This window comes from Phaethon aethereus, assembly GCF_964289735.1.
Source record: "Phaethon aethereus genome assembly, chromosome: 14".
NCBI lineage: Eukaryota > Metazoa > Chordata > Aves > Phaethontiformes > Phaethontidae > Phaethon > Phaethon aethereus.
The window spans coordinates 12,570,401-12,590,478 of record NC_138590.1 but is presented as its reverse complement, the minus strand read 5'-3'; the positions used below and the strand labels follow the sequence as shown (position 1 = coordinate 12,590,478).

General features: G+C 42.3%; 2 protein-coding genes across 2 annotated transcripts; both read left to right on the top strand.

The window, feature by feature from the left end:
- Window positions 1-162: 162 nt before the first annotated feature.
- THG1L (tRNA-histidine guanylyltransferase 1 like) lies at window positions 163-5,222 on the top strand (the record flags this gene model as incomplete). The annotated part of the gene is made up of 6 exons (XM_082006400.1): window positions 163-350; window positions 1,269-1,445; window positions 1,907-2,076; window positions 2,785-2,873; window positions 3,491-3,598; window positions 4,920-5,222. The coding sequence occupies 6 exons, from the start codon at window positions 163-165 to the stop codon at window positions 5,079-5,081; spliced, it is 894 nt and encodes a 297-aa protein (XP_081862526.1). The 3' UTR covers window positions 5,082-5,222.
- Window positions 5,223-7,982: 2,760 nt separating this feature from the next.
- LSM11 (LSM11, U7 small nuclear RNA associated) lies at window positions 7,983-15,049 on the top strand (the record flags this gene model as incomplete). Its single annotated transcript, XM_082006241.1, has 4 exons — window positions 7,983-8,412; window positions 12,128-12,267; window positions 13,027-13,110; window positions 14,645-15,049. 4 exons carry the CDS (start codon window positions 7,983-7,985, stop codon window positions 15,047-15,049), a joined length of 1,059 nt encoding a protein of 352 aa, XP_081862367.1.
- Between the last annotated feature and the right edge of the window lie 5,029 nt (window positions 15,050-20,078).

Genomic DNA, 20,078 nt, shown 5'->3' with positions numbered 1-20,078 from the left:
GCGGAGGCGCCGCGCCCGTGCCCCGGCCGTTCCGCTCTCGCCACGCTCCGCCCACCCGGCTCCGGCACCTGCTGAAACCATAGAGAAGTCCGCCTGGTACCCCAGAAGGGCTCTCCGCCGTACTCCCGGCGGGCGCCCTCCGCTTCCGCTTCCGCTCTGGCCATGCTGGGGTGCTGGCGGGCTGCGCCGGCTATATCTGCGGGGAGCGGGCGGTGGGCGAGCTGTCTGTGCGGCCGCCGCCTCTCCATGGCGAAGAGCAAGTTTGAGTACGTGCGGGACTTTGAGGCGGATGACACGTGTCTGCCCAACTGCTGGATAGTGGTCCGGCTGGACGGTCGCAACTTCCACAGGTGAAGGCCGGGCGGGCAGCTAATGGCCGGGGCGCTTATAGCGCTGTGGTTGCTATAGCGACACCTCAGGGAGCGGGAGGTCGGAGACTGGGGTACGGCGGGGCGCAGGGGGAGTTTCGTCGGCCTAAAGGCTATGGGGGTGCGGGCTGCGAGTGCTGTACCGGGACGAGGGATCCCGACTGGTGTCGTGCAGTTGGCCTTGGCTGTTCACTGCCCGGCCTGTGTGAATTCTGCAGGTGCAGGGGCTACGAATCCTCCTTTCTCCGCTAATCCCTATGAACCCTTCACTTGGCCTCTCCAGGGCACGGGCGTTTGTCTTCAAGACCGTGGGCAGCTTCAGAGCCGTGCCTTCGGCTGGGTGGTAGGGAAATGGTACACGAGTGCCTTGGGTGTGCTGGGGGAGGGACAGCAACTGGTATACAGGGATGTTTATTTGTGTTTGGAGTCGGTATGTCTGTGGCATTTGCCTGCCTTCGGGATGGAGAGCACAGTTCTCTGGAGTGGTGGGTGACATGTTCTTGCTGGGGATTTGTTTGCATGGGGTTCTGGTAAAGCCCTCACGTTTTGACAAGGATTACTGATTAACATTGCCTTTGTTGGACCAAAACACACCCTAGGAGAAAGTGAGTTTACAGAAAATAGTATTTGTCATCCTCTTATTCCAAGAGAAATAGGGAAACCAATTGTTTCGAAGGACTGCTTAGAGTGAGATACTGATTAGAAGGAGAAAGGGTTATCCAGAATGTATAAAAAAAGGGGGTTTTGTTACTGCTTTTCATACCTGGAGGGAATTCTCTCTCAATATTGACAGGATACTGGGAATGAATACTCATAGAAAACAAATGTGAGGAAAATGAATGGGTTAGCATTTTTAGTGGCTTTTTAAGGGGTTCTTATTCAACTGTTTTTGCTTTGAAGGTTTTCTGAGCAGCATGAGTTCAAAAAGCCAAATGATGACCGTGCTCTTCATCTGATGACCAAGTGTGCCCAGACAGTGATGCAAGAATTGGAGGATATTGCTATTGCTTATGGACAGAGTGATGAATATAGTTTTGTTTTCAAAAAGAAGAGTAGATGGTTTAAAAGAAGAGCAAGGTAACAGCTGCTTTGATACTGAAGTGAACTTGTTTTTAACATCTCTCTCTAAACCTGTAATTCTTCTTTAGATTTGCTTTTATCTGCACATAGAGGTTAGGAGTGGGGCTGTGTTTGGGTGTATACACTACAGTTAGTTCAGGTTCTTCATGTGAATCTTTTGGGAAAATGGTCAGTGACACAGGGGTTTAAAAAAAGTTTTGAGAAAATAAACATTAGAAAAAAAACCTGTTAGAACAAACATTCTTTTAACAAAATGTTTCCTTTTCCAAACTCTCTTGCTTGATTCTCAGTACTTCCTGTTTTTCAGGAGAATCTGTGCCATTGCTGATCTGTTGGGCCATTATTTAAGAAATGCTGCTATCCACCAGAATTATCACTACTGATACCTCGGATAATCACAGATATATAATCATACTGATGTATTTCTCTCTCTTTTCCTTTTCCTTTGTGTTTGCAAGTAAGTTCATGACTCATGTGGTCTCCCAGTTTGCCTCAAGTTACGTTTTCTATTGGAAGGATTACTTTAAGGACCAGCAACTTCTGTACCCACCAGGATTTGATGGACGAATTGTGTTGTATCCCAGCAATCAAAATTTAAAGGACTACCTCAGCTGGAGACAAGCAGATTGTAAGCGTTTCTAGAAAACGGAGATTTGTGCAGTTGAGTTCTCTTCCTCTCTGAATAGAAATGCCCTTATTGCCGGTGTATTTGTGTATACAGGTATAAGTGAAAGAACAGCAGGCAGGGTGGTATTTTTGAATAAACAATATTAGAATTATTTCGGGCTTTGTATAGATGCAGGAGTACTGGATGACATCCAGTGTCTTCAGGCTACAACTATACTTGTTGCATACTGGGAGTGAGTTCAGCACTGAATTTCAGTTCAGGAAATACTAGAATTATGAATAGAATTCTTTTATTTTTTATATTCTGGTAATCCTCTTTAATGAAGAGATGTGAATGTTCAAAGTCACACCATATAGAAAAATTATAGCAGTCAAAAGTGCTGTATATTCCATGCTGGAACAGATCATTGGATTTAATTTCTAGGCTTTTGTTAGTACCTAGTCCCTGTTGTTCAAATGAAGACAACTTACTTGAAACACAAACACTCTTCACCCTTTGCTCTTCCTTTTCAGAATTATAAGGAAGTCTGTATTCTAGTTACTCTTATGAGATGCAGTACCTTGAAAATGGATCAGAAAGATTGTATCTTCTCTAGCAACTGATGTTATTAATTCCTCTTTATTCTTGGCTGTTTCTTGGATATGACTGGAAATAATTTTTGTGAATTGTCAGTCAGATTTGCTAAATACTTTTTCTTTCTTTCTGTAGGCCATATTAATAATCTTTATAATACAGTGTTTTGGATGCTTGTACAGCGAAGTGGCTTGACACCAGTGCAAGCACAGGATAGACTCCAGGTAAGACTCTCTTTAGGTCATGTTTTTTCCTAGCTAAAAAGAAAATCGTAAGATTTGCTAAGCTGTGTCTTGCTGACCCAGCAGCCCTGTCTGGCCTGTCTGTTATTACTGTAGTAATTTTGCAGGTATAGATTCAACAACTTCTTGAATTGTACAGATGTTAACCTGATTAGTAAATAATGTAATTTTGATCAAATACTAGCAGGATTTTGATTTCTTAATTGGCAAGTTCAGAAATCTTAATGTCAGATAAACATCCAGTATGCATAAGCATGAAATGCAATGGCAGGATTCAGCTACTATTGGTTCCCAGTCCTTATTGCAGTGTTTTGTCTCATCGTGCAGACTTCAGCAGATTATTTCTGTTTTTTTCCTGGAGTCTGTTGACTTTCTTCTATTTGTCTTGAAAATGTAATAAAAAATCTCTCTGTTTTAATAGCCTCATTTGGCAGTTGGAAATAATTCCTTTGTTGGGAGAAGTAATTAAACCTTGTAATTTTAAAGGTAAAAAACCTGTATAAATGTCAGTCTTGCTTCCAATATTCACCCATCTTCTATCCTAGAGACTCTATTTGTTTATGTTTGTTCTGTAAGAGTACTTTTTCACTTCCTCTCAGGGAACTTTGGCTGGAGATAAGAATGAAATCTTATTTTCTGAATTCAACATCAACTACAACAATGAACCGTTGATGTATAGAAAAGGAACTGTCTTAATATGGCAGAAGGTAAAAAACTATATTACCACTTGCTTCATGCTCATGTTTTAAATGGGTACACTATGGCAGACAGGCTGCACTATAAGATCACCAGATGTATCCCAAATGTCTATGTATAAATATATTTTAAAACTAACACAATTTGCCATATAATGATGTGTAAGATGACTAGTGGTTTTGGAGATGTTGTAGAGATCTCTGTATCTATGAGCACAGTATTAAAAACTAGTTTCTGAAGCCTGGCCGAGATACAAATTATGACTGAGATAAAACGTGTATCAACAGATGACAATGTATATGTAGAATTTCATGAGACTGATGTATTTGCTAGATAAATCTCCATTCTTTAGTGAATCATACAGTTGGTTTCTTAGTCTTACCAGCTTTGAAAATAGAGGAAACATTCTGCTTTCCTGAAAAATTACATTTCAATGATTGTTGTCAGTTTGATATGATTGGGGTCTGTGCCAGGCCCTTCACAGGATTACATCCCAAGTATTTCCACCGCAAAGGAATTATGAACTTTCATTCAGTAAGGTAGCTCAGCTCATAGTATGCTTAGTCCTTTTCTACTTCTGTAAAGGAGTGTAGTAAGGAGTGCAGCTATTAATGGGGAATTCCTTTTAATGATAACGTGGAAATGTTCATCATTCTGGGATTACATCATTGATCCAGAATTAGTGGAAAAAATTCCTGTCCTGTATTTTGCATGAGATGAGACCCCAGAAAATCATAAATGTTTATGGCCTCGGTGTCCTTCTGTACTAGGAGATCTGAACTAGAAATATGTGTGTTTTGTGTGATCAGGACCCCATCTGTCTATGTTAAGAGTTGTCCATAACTTACTCAGCCTTTTGTCTTTTATGCATAAAAAAATTGATAATCCTTTATTTTCTTTTCTTTAATCTTTGGCCAACAATTTCTATTACTTCATTTGAACTAATTAGAACAGATGGAGGCTCCCACTTGGAAATGTATTCCACTTGTTCCTTATGCATATTTTTTTCTTGGCAACTGTAGATATTTGCAAGGCTTCCCATTTGCTTTATATAGCTCCAAACCAAATATTGTACTTTATTCAAGAATACTTGCAATCAGTTACATGAATTTGCAGGTAATTTCTTCAAGCCCTGTGATGATGACATGTGGTTTCAACTGCTCATGTGTTAGTCTTTGAATTGAGGATAGACTTTCTTTCAAAAGATGTAGTGTACAAATTCTGTAGTATACTATAGGGTTGATAGTTGCTTCTGTTGTAGCTTTGTTTCTTGTCCATGTGAATCCCCTCTTACATCTTGTATGTCTGCTAATGTGTCAACTGTGTTTTCAGATTAATGAAGTCATCACTAAGAAAATAAAACTGCCAAAGGAAGCAGACGAAAAGGAAGTTGAAGTGACCCGGACTAGGACTAAAGTTGTTCCCCTGCACTGTGACATTATTGGGGACCAGTTCTGGGAGGAATATCCTGAGATTCTGGCTGAGGATAGTTGATATCTCTGATGAGTATAATTGGTAGTTTATGTTTTGCTCTGCTTGGGTTGTTGGCAAGTGATGAGTATGAACGGTGGCTGGCAGAGTTTAACCTGTAACCCTCTTCAACTACATTGGTTTTAGCACTGTTCTTGCCTGAAAAGAAGACACTGGTATGTTGTCTGACATAGGGAAACCTAAAATCATATTATATTTTGAATGTTAACAACTCATCATAAATTAAGACTGCTCCTTGCTTGTATATGCATATTTGTAGAAAAAGTGTATAAAAATTTCATGCATCTCTGTAGCATTCAAACCATGAGGTATTTTACTGAACTGTGGAACTATAAAAAAGCTTGCATATTTGAACAGTTAAAAGCAGAGGAGAAAATTCTTTTGATTTTTTTTTTTCTTTCAACTGAGATGGACCAGAATACTTCAATTGGCATTTAGTACTAAATTTCAAGGCCAGTGTGTTCAGTCAGATTAGTGACAACCCGTTCAACTGCCTAACGTCTCTGATTCTTACAGAAAGGAAATGGAGTAGCCCAGCAGTTTCCCATGACTGATTTTAAAAGCTTTTGTCAAATGTACCAAATTTTTATACTTTTTAAAGATTTAAAAAAAAAATTCTTCCCTGGTGTGTTTATTACTTGACTTTTCTCATTCCTGGGACTTTTGCTAGTAGTTGGTGAAGGTTCCAGTTGAGTTAAAGGTACTGTACAGACTCAAATTCTGTTACTACATGGGTAGACATTGTGCTCCTCATCTTCTGTGGCCTGGGAAGTCATTTATCTCCTACTGTGCAGTAGCAGGAAAGGTAGCAACACAAGGGAATGTTCCTGGTGCCTGTGAAGAGGGTGCTGGCAAGGACTTGTATTGCTGTTCTGTGATTTTCCTGGGGATGACACAGATGTAGCAGTCCTGACAATACATGTTAGAGGGAAGGGGGTAGTGTGTGTTGCCTGGTCTATTTACAGTTTTCTTGTGGTTTAACTATCAGTTACAATCCTTTGCCAAAGCAGTTAAATCATACAACTCCTCAGAGCAGAAATATTTCTGCTAATGTAAAGGGGCTTGTCCTGGTGTAACTGGAATTTGAGGGAAATAACCTATTTCAGTATAGAAATACAGCTATAATGATATAATAGGTGTATATATAAGGATGTTATTACTGCTTTTGACTGTACTGTTTTCAAAAACAATGCTAGAACAGTAATCTGTCTGGCAATTATCTGATAGATAATCAGCAGCTGGGACTGGCTGTAGAAATGGAAAGAGGATCAAATGTGACTGAGGATGGTCAGTACTGAGTTAATTTCCTGTGAGTTCACGCAGCAGCCTACTCTCTGCTTTCACCCTTTTCTTCCCGTAGGAAGAACCTATACATTTAAGGCAATGTGTGTTTTTGTGGTTTGTTTTTTTTAAAAAAAAAAAAGAAACGGGAAGCAGGTACTGATGTAAAATACTGCTTTGCAATTTCTTCCTAAGAATAAACATTTATAATGGCATAGGCTTTCCCCTCTACCGCTGTGTTCTAATACTGGCCAGTTAAGTCCATGCAAGGAGAGAATGCATATCATTTTTAGTTTGTAGAATGGGCTGTATAATTCCCAGGAAGAGGATGTGAGGGATTACGAGATGATGATTCTGAATGAATCATTGCACCAGTCATTTACCACTAAGAACTTCCTCTCTGTATGTCTGGGTTTTTTGTCTTGTAACACAAATGTGATTTACTTGATTTTGAAGTGCCATATGTTGCTATCTGGTGCCTGACTTTGGACATTACATATAAAGCAACTGTTTCAGAGGTGCTAACTTTTGGATTTTGCAATCTGAGTAAAGATGGAAAAAAAATTTTGGCAACCATGATTCATGATTGGAAAGTATTATGTAGGGTTTTTTATCATATATGTTATGACTACCTGATACATAAATAGATACACCATAGAATGTATGTATGTTTGTGTGTATAAAAAAAGGGCCTGTGTTAGGTCTTATCCTCAGAGTGTTTTCTAACTAACACTTACAGTAATAGGTAATAAACAAACATACCTGTTTACATATGGATGCAGACTTTGGAACCAAGAAGTGGATTGTCTGTACAGCCCTGGCCTTTAATTTGTATTCATACAAATGCTAGAGAAAGAAACTCCCTGCACTATCCTAATGCATGAAGTCATACATACAGCTTTGTTGCTATATGGGAAAATAAATTTTTCCAAGGTTCAAGCAGTAGACTAGTGTTAATGGCACACACAGCTCTCAGCCTCTGTCCTGGGCCTGTGCTTACAAGTATTTCTATAGCTGCAGAAGTCCTGTACCCTGACCCAGTGAAGAAATAGGTGTTTCCTCTGAAGCTGGTCCACAGCCTCTGGCTGATGTATTGCTGTAACAGGAACCATTAAACGTTTGGGAACCGGTTATGAAAGATTAATGTAGGTGGTGGAACCCGCTACAGGAAAACCACTCTGCAGCGTTAGCACACGTTGCCTTACTTTTCTTCGGACAGCTGTTTCTGCACTGTACACCCTTTTACGGATTAAAATGCGAATTAGATCGCAACTACCTTTCGCCCGGGTGCCATGTCCTTGCCCGGGGCAGGTGGCGTTTGGCCGCTGCTCGGGGCAGCACGCCCAGAACACGCGGGGGGCTCGGGGGTGGGCTGCAGAGGGGGGGCCCAGTGCGGGGACCGGCGCTGCAGTCGCGCCAGCGAGCTGGCGGGGGCAAGCGGCGCAGCCGCCGCGGCGTCCGGGCGGAGGCAGCACCGCCTCCTCGGGGCCCGGCCCGGCGGCGGGCGGGGCTCCGTGGCTGCCCCTCCCCCCGCCGCGCCTGTGCGCCCGCGGGGCTTCGCCGGGCGGCGCGGCAGCGCCCCCTGGCGGCGGCGGCGGGCCGGGCGGCTGCCCGCAGCCCGGCATGGAGGAGGGCGAGGGGGCTGCGGGAGGCGCGGACCGGCGGGGCCCCCGCCGCCGGCCCGGGCCTGAGCGCTCCCCCAGCCCCAGCCGCCTGGACGTGAGCTCCAGCCGCTTCGACCCGTTGCTGGCGCTGTACTCCGCCAGCACGCCGCTGCCCTTCCCCGCCGCGCCCTGCTTCAACAACCTCGCCGAGTACGAGAGCTTCCAGCGCGGCCTGCTCCGCCCGCGCGGCCGCCGCTCCGCTCCCTCCCGCCGCGGCCCGCCCGCTGCCCGCGCCGCCGCCCGCCGCGGCCCGCCCGCCGCCGACCCCGAGCGCATCCAGCGCCTCCGCAGCCTTATGGTCAACGCGGGCCCCGAGCAGGAGGCGGCCGAGGGCGGCGCGGCGGCCCGGCGCCGGCGGGCGCCGCGCAACGTCCTCACCAGGATGCCGCGTAAGGGCGCGAGCGGGCGGCCTGAGGGAGGCCGGGGCTGGGGCGGGCGGGGCGGCAGGTTGAGGGGTGCTGGGGTGGGGAAGGGGAGCTGGGGGCGGGGCTAAGGGTGCGAGGGTGCGGACTGGGCCCGCGCTGGGGTGCGAGGTGATGGAGCGGGAGGCTGCGGGGGCTGAAGGGGGGGGTCGAGGGATGCGAACTGGGCTCGGGGGTGGCCGAAGGCGTGGAGTTGGGATGGAGTTTGGTGGCTGGAGGAGGCGCTTGATGGGTGACAGCGGGGTGCGGGTGCGTGGGGAATGAGGCGTGCGGGCTGGGAAAAGTGGGTGCAGCACTGAGGAACGGGCCGTTTCACAGAACTGCTTATTCGGAGACTACACCGGTTTTGCTATCCGCGTCTGTTCTTTGGTTAATTACACTCATCCTCTTGATTTTAAGGAAAAAAGGATGAGAAACTGCTGTGCTTTCAAAAGTACAATTTTTAAACCAGGAATCAGATTTGAGGCTGGGCAGCTCATCGTGAAATCCTAACTGCAGCATGAGTCTGTAACACATTGCTCTGTCTTGGTTACTAACTGTACATCCTGAGGGCATAAATACAGTGCTAGCGTTTCTGGTAAGGTGACGATAGAACAGGGGATTGAGGTGGAAGGCAGCTGTGGCCTTGCTGCATGATGTATCTGTGATGATGGTACAAGTTTCTTGCCTAAATTTATGCATGCGGTCAGGGTAATGGCCCCTAGACATTAAAGGGTGCAACTTGTGCACCTACATCAAGAAACAAACAGCATTTCTATCAAACAAGATGTCGTTTTAGTGCACTTAATTAAAAATACTGGGTGTTTACTGGAATCAAGGTATCTCTTCTAATCACCAGCATCACCTTAATGTTCTTTTTATAAAAAGGCAAAGCCCCAAATGTTCAATTCTGAATGCCTAAAGCAGAACTTTTTTCTTGCTTAGACACCAAAACATAATGTATTCATTGCCACAGGTGCTGCATGATCCTAAATGTCACATCAACTTAGTGTTCTGTACAAATGCAGAGGTTCTGTTGGTGTAGGATTTCCAAAAGAACTGACCCTAAATATTGATTTAGGATCTTACTCTAAAGTATCTGTATTTGGTTGACTGTGATGGAAATGGGAAAAAAAACCCAACAAAAACACTCTGTAAAAATTAACTTTAGTGGTGGTCTAGCAAATAAATGACATGCTTCCATTATGAGCACGTATTTAATATCTACACATCTAAGGCTGGACAGCGTGGACTTCGAAGAAGACTGGCACAAGTGACACAGAAAATGCTAGTCCGCAGCCTGGAGAGTTTTAAGAATAATTTATAGCCAAAATTGTGTGCTTTCCCTGTAAGTAGGGGGCCTGTCTGCACTGCAGGTGGGCCAGCGTTTGAAGCTTGGATTCTAAGGTGGTAGCTGCCTCTGAAAGAAACTGTGATAAGTGGTTTGCTGCATCCTGCAGTTGTGATGCTGTGCTTCCAGGTACCTGTGACAAGGCATGACGTGTTCCTTAAATTCAGTGGGTCAGAAATGTAAAATGGAGCTAAAATTTTGCCTGTCACGAGGGATGATTTCAGATGTAGCCATAAAAGTGAGAAAGAAGCTACTTTAGCGGTGTCTGTTTTGGGTCAGTTCAGGAGAAGGTATTTCTAACTACTTTGCATTTACAAGGGGGCAGAGACCTCATGTGCAAGCGGTTACCACAGAGCAGTTAGAAAGGCGTTTGATAGCGTTTTCAGTTATTTCAACAGTTCTAACTTGCTTTGCTCTTGTGTTGTTTTTTTTTTTTTTCATCTTGCCTCTTCATAAAGTCTACCCTGAGGACAAGGACTTGAACTTAACCAGGGTTTGGATCTTTATTTTCTCTCTCCTGGGGTACTTGCCCTCTGGCTCATAGTAGTTTTCTAGTCATTCTTCAGAATCCTGGTATTGAGCATGTGCTTATTTTATACAAATAGGGATTAGATTTTTAGTACAAAAGCATCTAGGTAACTCTTTTCTCTATGGGTTGAAAAATTATTAATACTGATAATTAAACAGCATCAAAAGCCAAAGGCAAATCTAGCTGCATGCAGAGCCTGGTCATTACAGGTTTTGATGCTTGCAGAAGAGGTATTTTGCAAAAATTAATTCTTTGTGTTGCTGGTTTTATTTTTTCCAAGAAGTGGATGTCAGATGGTGGAAAGGTTTTTGGATGATGTGTTATGCCCTCTTGATCAGGTGAAGTTGGAGGCTTGCCCTAGTGAAGCCAGAACCTTACACAGCAAGGAAAAGTGGAAAGAGCGTATGTTGTCTAGATTTGGTAGAGCTGTAAAGTAGTGTTTTCCACCAGGCCTAATGGGGTGCCGACAAACAAAGGGATAGTTGGAGATAAAGATTGTACTTGGATTTTTATAAGAAGTTGTAGATAAAGTTCCTAGGTAAAGGGAACATTGTAATAGAAAATCTAAATCTAAAATGATCCTGTAAGTTCTCTTATCTGATTAAAAGCACCAGTCTGATGTAGTGAAGGTGTCATTGGTGGTTCCCATGATGGACCTGTGAATCCAGAACATGTTTGTCATCAGTTCGGCTGAAGGAAGCACAGAGACTAGTGAAACAACCCCCACAGGCAAAGCTGGGAGGTATTGAGACAGCTTGTGGTCTGTGTGAAAGCATTTTTTCCAGCTATCCAGCTGGAGAGGGCTGGCAAGAAGACAAAGGATCTCAAAAAATAAATGTGATTAGGTTAATTCAGAGGAAACTGCTTTAGAGTTCTAAAATGCTTTAGAAACTGTGTGAGATTTTAGACCAGTACTTTTCCCTGACTCTTGGCAGGAATTGTACAGCAATCCTGGTCTGCGTTTGCACAAGCAAATGGGTAGCTGTCATTTATCACTGGAATGCCTTCACCATGGCGTGGGTGGAAGTTATAAAGTAAATTACCCCTCTAGAAACTTTACATTTGCAAAGATTTCTAGTGTGCAGATAAGGCTTGTGTGTACCAGGTAAGCTGTGTGTTCTACTGAATTCCTTTGGTTTTGCCCTGGCTAAAAGCATTATTGTCCTGTGGTGTAGCATGATTTCATTGGTGGCTGCTGCTCATCGTCGTTTTATTTCTTTGCCAAAGACTTGTACATCTTTGAAGGATGTTCAGCTGGCTGCTGGAAGTTTAACTGAAACAATACATTTTCATCAATTTAAAGAATTTAACTTTAGTTAGTTGAAGAACTTTGAGTCATTTAAGTTTCAGAAGTCTCCGTGTAAAGAACAGGAACACGTGATACTATATTAACAGATTGTAACTAATCTGAGGTAGCCTTAACTTTGCATTTGTCTTTTCTGTGAAATTCTGTCTGCCTCTGTGAGCTTTCTGTTCCCTCTGAAGTACTTTTATTTAAGATTAGTGTTACTTAGTATGTTTCTGAAATGTAGCAAAAAGACTTTCAGCTAGGGCTGATTTGGCTGTGGGTTATGTAAAGTGAAAGCTTCATATTTTCTGAAATCTTTACTGTCCCCACTGTAAGAAGAGTTTTGGTGGTCTAGTAATTACAACCACAGTGTGTTGCAGTGCTCTGGGGCTTCTCATTTCTTTTGCTGTGAAGAAAAGTGTTGAGCCAAGATCTTACATACTTCTACACAGAGTAGATTTCTACATATTGTTTTTTTATATATATATATATATGTATTTTGTTGAAGCCTGGTGATGTCCTCTTTCTGTTTTAGTCCATGAAGGCAGCCCACTGGGGGAACTTCATCGCTGTGTTCGAGATGGTGTAAAAATCAATGTCCATATCCGCACTTTCAAAGGGCTTCGTGGAGTCTGCACGGGGTTTTTGGTTGCGTTTGACAAGTTCTGGAATATGGTAATTATTGTTCCAGCCCTTGATTTATAACTGCTATACTGAAACCTTGAAATTTGCAACAGGTTTAAGCAAACTGCATTTTGAGAATATTGATGTGGTACTGTGGTTCATAAAGCTAATTTGCTCTGGCACTGAGTGTGGGGCTTCAGACATAAGTGGTGCTTGGTGTTGGATTGGTACATCTGAGAGGTGCCTCGCCATGAGAGAGAAGCTTTGAAGAGTTCCCAACGTCTTCAAAGATTTTGTATAAGAACCCAGGAGGATGGAATAATAGGAATATCAGAAGCTTCCAAAGCTTTCTCTGCAAAACCCAGTCGTCTTATAGTGGTAGCCACTTCTCTGTTTTCTTTCACTAACATGTTACTGGGATGTCAGTGACAACAGCTTTTCCCTGTGTTCTACCTCATGAAGATCTTAAAAGACAGTGGATGGAAAAGCAGCTATTAAATATTTGTGAGCCTGGAGCTGTGAAAATTTTGGAAATGGGGGCGAGGGGGAAGGATTTTTCAGGCAAGGCTCACAAAGATTTTGCAAGTAATGCAGAATGGATGCTAGGCTTTGCTGTTGCTTTTATACCTCAGTACAACTTAGATGATTAAGAAACCAGCTCCAAAGCACAGCTTGTTCTTAGGATGGGTTTTCTTCCAGAGAGAACATAATTTCATAATGCTGTGACACAAAGCTGGTACAAAGCTTTTTCATGTTTTCTTTTAATTTTCTTTTAATTTTGACCTTTCCATTTCTTTTATCTTCTTCTAGGCCCTGACAGACGTAGATGAGACATACAGGAAACCAGTAATGGGCAAAGCTTTCTATGCAGAACCTCAGCTCACACTAACCCGGGTAGGTAACCTTCTCCAGTTTTATTTACTTTTTTTTTTTAATATCTCCTTTTTCAAAGTAGTAAAAGGGGAGCATTGATTGGAAAACTATATTTACATTTGAAATCTTTTACCTCCTTTTATTACAGGTGACTCTAAAATGACTTGAGCTGGGGAGGAAAAAAACCACCAGTTTTCTGACCTTTTTAAAAGTACTTTGGCCATAGTTCAGTGTTACAGAAGTTCCACTTTAGAGCTCCTACTATTAGGTCACAGTTGCTGCTGCTGCTTAGAGCAATATGCTGACTCTGTAGTTTTTAATTTATTTGTTCTGTGCATTTTTTGCACACGTGGCAGATCTGGGCCACATTTGTCCTGCCAGGTGATTTGGCAGTGCATAACTCTGATACTAATGTTCATGGAGTGACAGTCTTTGTCTCCAGCCTACAAAACAGTACGTCTGTTTGGTCACTTGAACTTCTAGTTTAGGTACTGTGAAGCCAAAGATTCTGCATGTTGCACCAAAGGAAGACGCTCTCTAGGATCCAGCTGCAAAAAAAGATGTGTATGAAGTTGAGAACTGAAGAGATGATAGATGAACTTTGGAACAATGAAGGAGAAAAAAATGTGGGGGCTGTGCCTGTTGAATGCATAGCTCTGGGCCTTTTGAACATCAGAGAAGCATCACAAAAAACTTTCAAACAGTTTCAGTGTGAGGAATTTGCTTTCAAATTCATGCCATTTAAATCTGTTTTCTGATAGATCTCACCCTTCCTTTTTTAAAGATTAGTTAAAAATATCAAGTTGTCATTGTTCCTTTAGCCCACACTCACAGGGACTGGCTTTCCATCCTGTTGCTCAGAAGAGACAGGCTAAGCGGGAATCCTTTTCATTTGTCAGTATGTCATAAAAGCTTGCCTGCTGCCAGAGTAAAAGGAGTTTCTTTTCCAGTTTCAGCACCATGTATTCTTAGATTAATGAGTTCTTACAGTGCTTTGGATCTGCTGCTCTAGCTTTTATTATTTTTCTATTGTTTGTGGTCTGCTCACCTCCCAGAATACCCACACAGCATCTTCTAGTTTATTTTGGGGAACACAAAAGGTCCATCATTTTTTCAGTATACGCTCTTTGCTGATTGAGGCCCCTTATCTTAGGGATTCATGTCCTGCCTGAGGACACGAGGATGGAAATCTCTCTAATACTGTGTGACAACATGACAAGAGCATTGGGGAAAGTGAGCTAGTGGAGCAACTTGGTAGCTTTCTGTTGTTCCTGACCAAAGTTAATTGCTACTGCACATCACTATTGCTCCCCAAATTAAATTCCTCAGTGCTTGCATGAAGACACTTACGTGCATGCAAGAGGCCCATCCACCTTATATCACTGTTTGACTTTGGCAAGAAAACATAGACTTTACTGCTGGTAAATGTTCTTCACTAATTGTCTATTGTGAGCTCTGATTTGGGATCATATATGCAAATACCGTGTAGAAATGCTGAACAAGCAGCCTCTCTTGTTTTATGAATGTGGTCATGTACACAAATGTTCTTTTGCAGCTGTTTGACAGACTTAAACTGCAGGAGTCCTCAGTAAAGAAGGGAGCTGACTCAAAGACTGTCTCAGAGGAACTAGCCCTGACAAATGACTCTCATACGCTGGGACTGAAAGTTGGATCAGGACGAGGGAGAGCAGAAGATGAGTGCGAGAGGCAGAAACGCTTGGGCAGAGCTGGAGAAAAGAAGATGCCAGGTGACAGTTTGCATCTGGCTGCCAGAGGTGAAGCTGATGTGGGTAGCGGGACTGCCCACACAGAGGGTGCCAGTGCCGGTGGTAGCCGTGCAAGAAGCCAGTCACGGAGAAAAAGGCGGCCCAAAGTGGATTATCAACAGGTGTTCACACGTCACATAAACCAGATTTTTATTCGAGGAGAGAATGTCTTGCTTGTCCATTTAGCACATTGACTTGGCTGAGCCTTCGTCAGTGTATTTATTTGATAGCATGAATTGCCGCTGCAGCTCTCATTGCTATTTAGCGTTCCCATTAAGTGTGATGGTACTGTGACTAGTTTCCCATTGCCATAACAAGGTAGGGGAAGTAATTCTACCTGGAGCATCCTGAGCTTGATGCCAAAGCAGCCTCCTTAGATCTCTCTTGGGGGTCTCAGGACAAGGTCAGCGACGCAGTTGTTTCTGTGAAATGAGGGAGTTCAGCACAGATCCCACTGCTCTTTAAAAAGAAGCTAAATGGAGAGGGCTGCGAGAGAATTTTGGCATGCTTTGTTATAGGAACTAATTGTGGCGCACACTTAAGGATTTTAAGATTAAATCTCCACCTGAAATAATCACAAATGCTATTTTGCATGTTCTGAGTAATCTCAAGAGAAGATTGCTAATGAAACCAACAGTTTATCTGCTGTTGTTACATGGATGTCTTCTTTTCCAGACATAATTCTGACAGTCATTTTGAAATAGTCTATAAAAAGGTGGAGTGACATACTACTGATGGCTGTTAGCCTCTTCTTCAAAGTTAGCTCTGTAATGCCCTTTGTGATAGAAAAACTCTCAATTGAAAACTGCTCTTTTTCTGTGAATGATGGCAGGACTTTAATTTGTTTTCAATATCAAAGCTTAGGCTTCTGTTTGTAATGCTGTGCTTAGCCCTGTGTCACCAGCCAGCAGCTACTGTAGCTGATCCAGGCATCTCCATATTTGGAGTTTGTCTGTGAATTTTGTGGATGCAGATGGAAAATTGTACTTTTACATTTCACCCATTCGCTACTTAGTGTAATAGAGAAGTTTGCAAAGATGTAGTTTTTCTTCTCAGATGTGTTTGTGCTGAGCACAATTGTACTGTATCTAAGCGCCTTTCAAGTTCCCTCTATTGAAACTAGAGGTGCTGTGTCTCCAGCAGTTCTCATGGAGCAGAAATCTTCATGGGTCTTTCCTATCCATATGAATGAAGCATCATCTCATTCCATTTAAACTGAGCATTGGAGGTATGCCTAAAAATGTTTTGAAGTATAAAAGTCAAACTCATCTTATCAGTGGTTTTATTTTATCAAGGTTGTTAAGCTACTGTAGATCAGGCCAGGATTCTGCAGGTATAAATGGCTTTCCAAGAGAGCTACATGCAGAGGTTTAAGGATAGATGAAGCTGTTATATTATCTAGTCTGTTCCCTTAGTTGTCAAAGGACACTAGATTTCACACTGCTATTCCTGTATCCATCTCAACTACCTTATGCTTTGCAGCATCTCCATGTGTTTAAGATGAAGTTGGGAAATTGCTTTATAGCAGGTCTTGTATTGCATATAGAGGTCATAAGTCCTCAAACTGAGTGACTGTATGCTCAGTGACATATATTTCTGTTGCTGCAAATGCAGCATACTGCTTGCTTGTTGTTAGGGGTATGTCTGGTGTTTGGGTGAATTACAGAAATCATTTAGCAGGAGTTCCTGGACACAAAGCAGCTGTGCCCCTCTCAGAGAGTGCAAAACTTCTGTCAATATTTCCCATGACATGGGATTTAGATGGCTGATCAGCTCAGCCACTGAGCTGCAAAACCAAGTTCAGCCTGGGAGAGAGGTGCCTCAGAATAAAAAGTATTGTTGAGGCAAAACAGTTTCATCAAGAGCGCAAAAAAAAAGGGAAAAAAAAAGGAAAGAATATCTACAGTTTCTTACTATACATAGCTTTACTGCTGTAATCCCTTCCTACTATGAACTGAGACTAGGCACCGAAAAGTTTCTTCTCTTGGAGGTTCTTGTTTCCTCTCCTTTTGTGCTGTTCTTGTTTGTGTTCATGTGGTTTGCAGTTCTTCCTTTTTATTTCCCCCCTTCTTCTCCTGTCACTACTTTGTCTCCTCAGGACATTCTGACCTCTGGTTTAGGAAGATGGTTCTTGTGTTCACCCCTAGTTGTCCTGGCTTTCTGAACCTTTCCTGGTTGGCTTTTATGTGCTTGCCAACTAAGCAGAACCCTCACAAAGTATTAGAAACGTGTGAAGCTAGAAACAAGGGGCTAATTTCTGCTCCTGACTTCTCAGCAGCTTTCATTGCAAGTGAGTAATTTTTCTTCATTGTGCTTTTGGTTGTGGCTTGTTTTTTTCCCCCTCTGCTTTTTGACTGTTTTGTTTTTATTTCAGTTGCTTAGGATGACTTATCTTTGCCTTTTCCATTCATACCAAAGGCTACTGGTTTTGACCTCTTCTCTTTCCTTCATACTTGACCAAAGGGTGTCAGATCTCCTCTCAGGCCTATGAACTATGATATCTAATTGAATTCTTGCTTTTCTTTACCTCATACTCTTAATTCTCTTTGTCTGCCTAGTTTATACTGCCATGTGCATTAAATAAGATAAAACTACCATGAATGTTCTTGTGGCTGTACTGCCCTCTTTCCTTGCCAGTTGATACTTCACCAAGTTCTCAGTTGCTACTAGAAGTCTCAGTGTTTCCTTTCATCAGAAGTTTTTCTCTGAAACCTTGCAGGTGTTTTTGCTTCACATCTGCAAGTTTCCTTTTTTATGTTTTATGAAAAATGCTGGTGCTTAGACTTGCATTTGTGCCTTGATTTTTTTATATCATCAGTGACCTGTTCTTCCAAAATCATCACCTCAGTCAACAAACCTGGTTAAGAACTATACAGTTTGTCTACTTTTTTTGCTCTACCTCATTATTAAACTGTTCCTCCTCTATTCTCATTGTTGTCTCATCTGTGGAGTTTGTTAAAATTCTCTCTTCCAATTTAGATTTAATGGCTTATTTGATTTTTGTTTCCTACTTCCCTATCCACTTACCTCATTATTTCCAAGCTGCTTCCTAAATACAGCCTCTTCTACAATTTCAGATCTTCCAAAATGCCTTCCTTTTCCCAACTTTTTCTGACATTGTATCTTTTTAAAGCTCATTATCAAAGTGCTATTTGATGAATTTTCTCTCTTCCAAGCATAGCATTTGTGATTTTGTCTGTTTCAAGCATTATGATTTTGACTAAGCAAGTGATCCTCTGTGTGTGTTGTCACTTGCATGTTTAATACTTCAGACAAAGTTGCTCTTTAAATAAATTGAATGTGATGTTCTGAAATGAAGTCTTCTACCTCACTTAAGTATGCATGTAAATCTGTTTAAAAAAAAGAAAGAAAACAACCCTTGGAAACAAATGAGCTTTGTTTTTTTATTGTTTCTAGTTCTTTCTTTCCATGTTTTTCCTGTTCCAAACTCAGCATAAAAGCCAGTTTCTTTGTTCAAAAAGCTGTCTGCTGCCAGTTATTCCTCTATTGCTGCAGTGTCACAGGCACCTGAAGTCATTATGCTAAAGAATGAAGAGTAAGAGCAGGAGGCAATCTTAAGAAATAGAGCGCTGTGTGAAAGTGAAAAAGCTTTGGGCCAAATATAAAGAACTCTCTGGAAAGAATCCACATACTGGTTGCAACCTGTCCAGTATTTCTAGGACATTGTTCAGCCTGGTGGTCAGCAGTGATTCCTAAAGCGTGTTTATGGTGAGGTACTGAATTACTGCAAGGCGTGGTGTTCTGACCTACCTTTGAAGAATTGTGATAATTTGAGAATTTTTTAGAATAATTTCAAAAATAGCAGACAGATATGAAACTTGTGAAATGTTATAATGCCAGCTGCAGAAATTATGTAGTGCAATAGTCTTGCAACGTGATGTCACAGATACATCTCACAGTATATATCTCACATCATATATCTTTTAATTGCCAACACAGTTCAGTAGGGAGCCAAGTCTCATCGTTACTTTAAGAGTGGCGATTTTATTTGTACAGTGATATGATTCTACGGACCTCTGCAGATAGTCTGAATGGCGTTTTCATGGAACCACAGCATAAAACCTTGCCGTGCTGTGGGGATGCGGGGAAGCTGCTAGGGGGAATCAAGCCGAGAGCTGCAGTGTTACCCTACGGTTCTGGGTATCATGGCTGGGATTATTTCTTGGGAAAGTCTTTTGCACAGGTGCTTAATTTTTATCAAACACTTCTTAAACAGGGCTGTGGTAGTAGAATAGATAAGGCCAAAGGGAAACAAGGAGCTTGTAAAAAGTGTGGGTTTAGTTGCTTTTCTCAACTGATTTGTCCAGCTTGTTAATTGCCTGGAAGTTTGTTTTTTTTTTTTCCCCTGGTCTAGAGACAGATACTTCTTAGCATGTCCTCACCAGGTGATTATGGAAATAGTTGGTGAGTACTGTTTTCCATCTGCTTTGTGTCCTTTGGTTTCTGGATTTGTTGTTTCTGATGCAGCTTTCCCTTCCATATCAATTGGAAGCAGGGCAGGGTCTCTCAGCAGAAGTAGGCTTGACTGCCCACTGTTTTTTTTCCCCCTCCCTAAGGAATGTTACCCCGTCTAGTTTTGCATCTATAAAGCCTTTGGCCATTCTTGATTTTCATACTGTTCTCTGCAGACTTTTGGAATTATTTGGTCAGTAGAATTACTTATCTTGGATTGGTTGGCGGAAACTGATTTTTTTTTTTTTTTTTTTTTTTAGTTTACTTTCCTTCCCACAGTGCTGGGGTTCGCTGTGGCAGTCCCCCACTTGCACCTATGAATCACCATGGGTGAAGAAATGTCTGGGAAAAAAGAAGCAGAGAAAAAAGATGTCTAATTTTTGTTGAATTTGATATTCTGTCAAACATGATGCTCACACCCTTTCTGTTGCTTACTGGCACTGACCTAAATGAGACAGGTGGAAACAACAAATTTATCCAGAATGTTGAAAGAAAATGGAAAAGCAGCAAGGACAGCAAACTGTGAAAACACTCTGAGTTTCTGAAGATGTGTATCTCCAGGTAAACTTCCTGTCTTTTGATTAAACAGATCAGAATTATAACCACTGTATTAAACTGCAAGCTCTGCAACTGAATAAAATTGGAAGGCACAGTACTACACACTTTTAGAGGCAATGCAGCAGCAGTAGCAATGATGCAGTGATTCCTCCAGCCAGGCAACCTGTTTCCTGAGCAGCTCTTGAGTTACAT